This window comes from Lolium perenne, chromosome 7, assembly GCF_019359855.2.
Source record: "Lolium perenne isolate Kyuss_39 chromosome 7, Kyuss_2.0, whole genome shotgun sequence".
NCBI classification, from domain to species: Eukaryota; Viridiplantae; Streptophyta; class Magnoliopsida; order Poales; family Poaceae; genus Lolium; species Lolium perenne.
The window spans coordinates 300,182,526-300,185,751 of record NC_067250.2 but is presented as its reverse complement, the minus strand read 5'-3'; the positions used below and the strand labels follow the sequence as shown (position 1 = coordinate 300,185,751).

The window sequence follows — 3,226 nt, the reverse complement described above, 5'->3', positions numbered from 1 at the left end:
AACATCTCTTGAGGAAGAGTAACCCTTCTGATTCTTACAGTTAACACATGGACAGATAACAAAACCCCCCTGCTTGTTCGCATTAGCCACTACGAGGAAATCTTTCAAACCCGTACTGAACTCGCCGGAGAGTCGGTTACCGTACATCCTTTGTCGATTCATCTGCATTATTATAATATAAAATATATAATTAACCATCATGCATTTGTTAAACTAACTAGCTACAAACAATATAAATTAAACAATGAACTACACACACATGCATATTTTATCAACGACACATCAAAGGTTCAAGTTGCTAACCGCGATCGAGGAGGAAAAAATAAATGAGAAAGCTCAAGTGTGGCTCCAACACTTCATATCATGTTTGTTTCATGCTCTTGGGGCATTTCATCAAACACCTTATGTGCATAAGAGGAACCAAAAGCAAACCTAACACCCACTTGTGAAGTTTGTGAAGAGAATGGCTCCAAATGGCTAAGTGTTGGCTGCTGGATGGGTATATATAGGGGGGGGGGGCTTTAGTCCCGGTTGGCCTGGCCAACCGCGACTAAAGGCCTTCGGGCACCTGGCCAACCGCGACTAAAGCCCCCCACGTGCACCGGCTGGCCACCGAGCGCCCTGGGCCCAGGCCTTTGGTCGCGGTTCGCCTCCCGAACCGCGACTAAAGGTCCCATTAGTCGCGGTTCCTACAGCTTCGCGACTTATGGGGCTCACCGGAAGCCTGTTTTTCTACCAGTGTAACCATATATGGTAGGTTAACAACCGATATCTCTAGATTGATTCGGTTCTGATCTTGTTTAGATCTAACGTGTAACCCAAGACTGTACCCATATATAATGGTTCAACGTGATCGCCCCAAGTGCGGCGTTTCCCAAAACAATTCTCGTTTGCTTGGTATCAGATTCCGATCTACGATCCGATCTCAGCCATGACCACCCCAGCTCACACCGACACCACCTCCGGTGCCCTCACCGACGCCACCTCTGGCACTCTCACCAGCGCCACCTCCGGCGTCCTCACCAACGCCACCTCCGGCGCCCTCACCAACAGCACCATGCCTGCGGCCGAGAGCTCTACGGCCGGCGTCGTACACGCCCCGTCCCATGCCGCTCATGTCGCCAGCGTGCGCACGCACGTCCCGATCACCCTCGATCTGCAGAAGTCCAACTTCACCAAGTGGCGCATGTTGGTGCGCGTCCTCCTCGGCAAATACGACCTCCTTCACCACGTCAACGCCATCGCGCCTGCCATCCGCACCGCCGAGTGGATCCGCGACGACTACATCGTTCGCTCGTGGCTATACGGGTCCATCTCCGATGAGATCCTCGACATCATCATGGGGGAGGAGCAGACGGCGCAGGAGGCCTGGCTGCTCATCACCAATCTCTTCCTCGACAACCAGATGACCCGCGCCGTGCATCTCGACGCGGAATTCCGCGCCATGGTCCAAGGCGACCTCTCCATTACCGCCTACTGCCACCGCCTCAAGGCCCTCTCTGATGCTCTGCGTGATGTCGGCTCTCCGGTCACCGATCAGGTCCTCGTCCTCAACTGCCTCCGCGGCCTCAACCCGCGCTTCGCCGACATCACCACCATCGTCACCATGCAGAACCCGCTGCCCTCCTTCGCCCAGACTCGCTCGCTCCTCACCCTTCGCGAGACGCAGCTAGCCAACTCTCACAGGGGGGGCGCCCAGACTGCCCTCTACGGCGCCTCCAACCCCTCCTACGGCTTCAACAACAACGGAGGCAACTCCTCTGGCAGCGGGTCCTTCGGCGGCAAGACTGGCGGCGGCGGGAACTACTACAAGAAGAAGAAGAACGGCGGCGGTGGAGGAAACTACGGCGGGAACCGGACCGATGGTGCTGGTCGCGGCACCCCTGCCCCCGTCGGCCCTTGGGTGTGCTTCAACCCCTACACTGGCCAAGCCCAGCAGATGCAGGCTCCTCCGCCCCATGCACCTCAGGCTCCTGCACCGCGGCCTAGCGCCGGGGCTGGCCTCCTTGGTCCCCGGCCCTTTGCCATGCCTCCTGCCCAGGCCTTCACGTCCCTGGCACCGCTCCATGGCCAGGCCTTCGGCACCAACCCACCACCGATCCCCGGCTACATCAACGGCAACAACAACGGCACCTCTCCGGCGTGGGACTGCTCCGCGCTCATGGCCGCCCTGAACAATGCAGCCACCCCTTCACACGCTGGTGAGTGGGTCATGGACTCCGGAGCGACCGCACACATGGCCTCCGACCCCGGTATGCTCCAACATCTAACCTCCACTTCTTTTCCTTCCTTTGTCACGGTGGGCAATGGTTCTACCTTGCCCATCTCTCATACTGGTCATGCATCTATACCTGCTTCCGCTCGCAGTCTCTTCCTTAAAAATGTCCTACTTGTTCCTAACCTTGTGAAAAATCTCATCTCTATACGTCATTTCACTATTGACAACCTTTGTTCCATTGAATTTGACCCGTTTGGTTTTTCTATTAAGGACCTTCGCACCAAGGACGTGATCCTTCGCTGCAGTAGCCACGGCGACCTCTACGTGTTTCCATCATCGATCATCAACCACTTCGCTCATGGACTCATCGCCACTACCACCTCCACCGAGCTATGGCACCGTCGTTTAGGTCATCCGGGGCGCGACTCTATGTTGCACCTCCATAAGAAGTCTTTTATTCCATGTAATAAAGCAGCCACACATGTTTGTCATGCATGCCAACTTGGCAAGCATGTGCGTTTGCCCTTCAGTAGGTCTACCTCGATAAGTGTTGAACCGTTTCAGTTAATACATTGTGATCTTTGGACCTCTCCTGTTTTAAGTATCTCTGGTTTCAAATATTACCTTGTCATTGTCGATGATTTCTCTCACTTCATGTGGACTTTTCCTCTACGCCACAAATCCGACACTGCTGATACACTTATCGCCTTCATTGCCTATGCACGTACACAATTTTCTCGCCCCGTTGTGGCCATGCAAGCTGATAATGGAACCGAGTTTCTCAACTCCGCCGTCACCACCTTTCTCACCTCTCATGGCATTCGTCTTCGCCTGTCTTGCCCATACACCTCACCCCAAAATGGCAAGGCGGAACGTGCAATCCGCACTATAAACGACGCCACCCGAACCCTCCTCTTTCAGTCCTCCATGCTACCCGAATATTGGGCCGAAGCCGTAGCTACAGCCACACACTTAGTCAATATTCGCCCATCCCAATCCATAGGCTTT

General features: G+C 54.7%; 1 protein-coding gene across 1 annotated transcript; it reads left to right on the top strand.

The window, feature by feature from the left end:
- The first annotated feature begins 931 nt into the window (after positions 1–931).
- LOC139833995 (uncharacterized) lies at positions 932–2,952 on the top strand. The gene is made up of 2 exons (XM_071824375.1): positions 932–2,252; positions 2,489–2,952. The coding sequence occupies exons 1-2, from the start codon at positions 932–934 to the stop codon at positions 2,524–2,526; spliced, it is 1,359 nt and encodes a 452-aa protein (XP_071680476.1). The 3' UTR covers positions 2,527–2,952.
- The last annotated feature ends 274 nt before the right edge of the window (positions 2,953–3,226 follow it).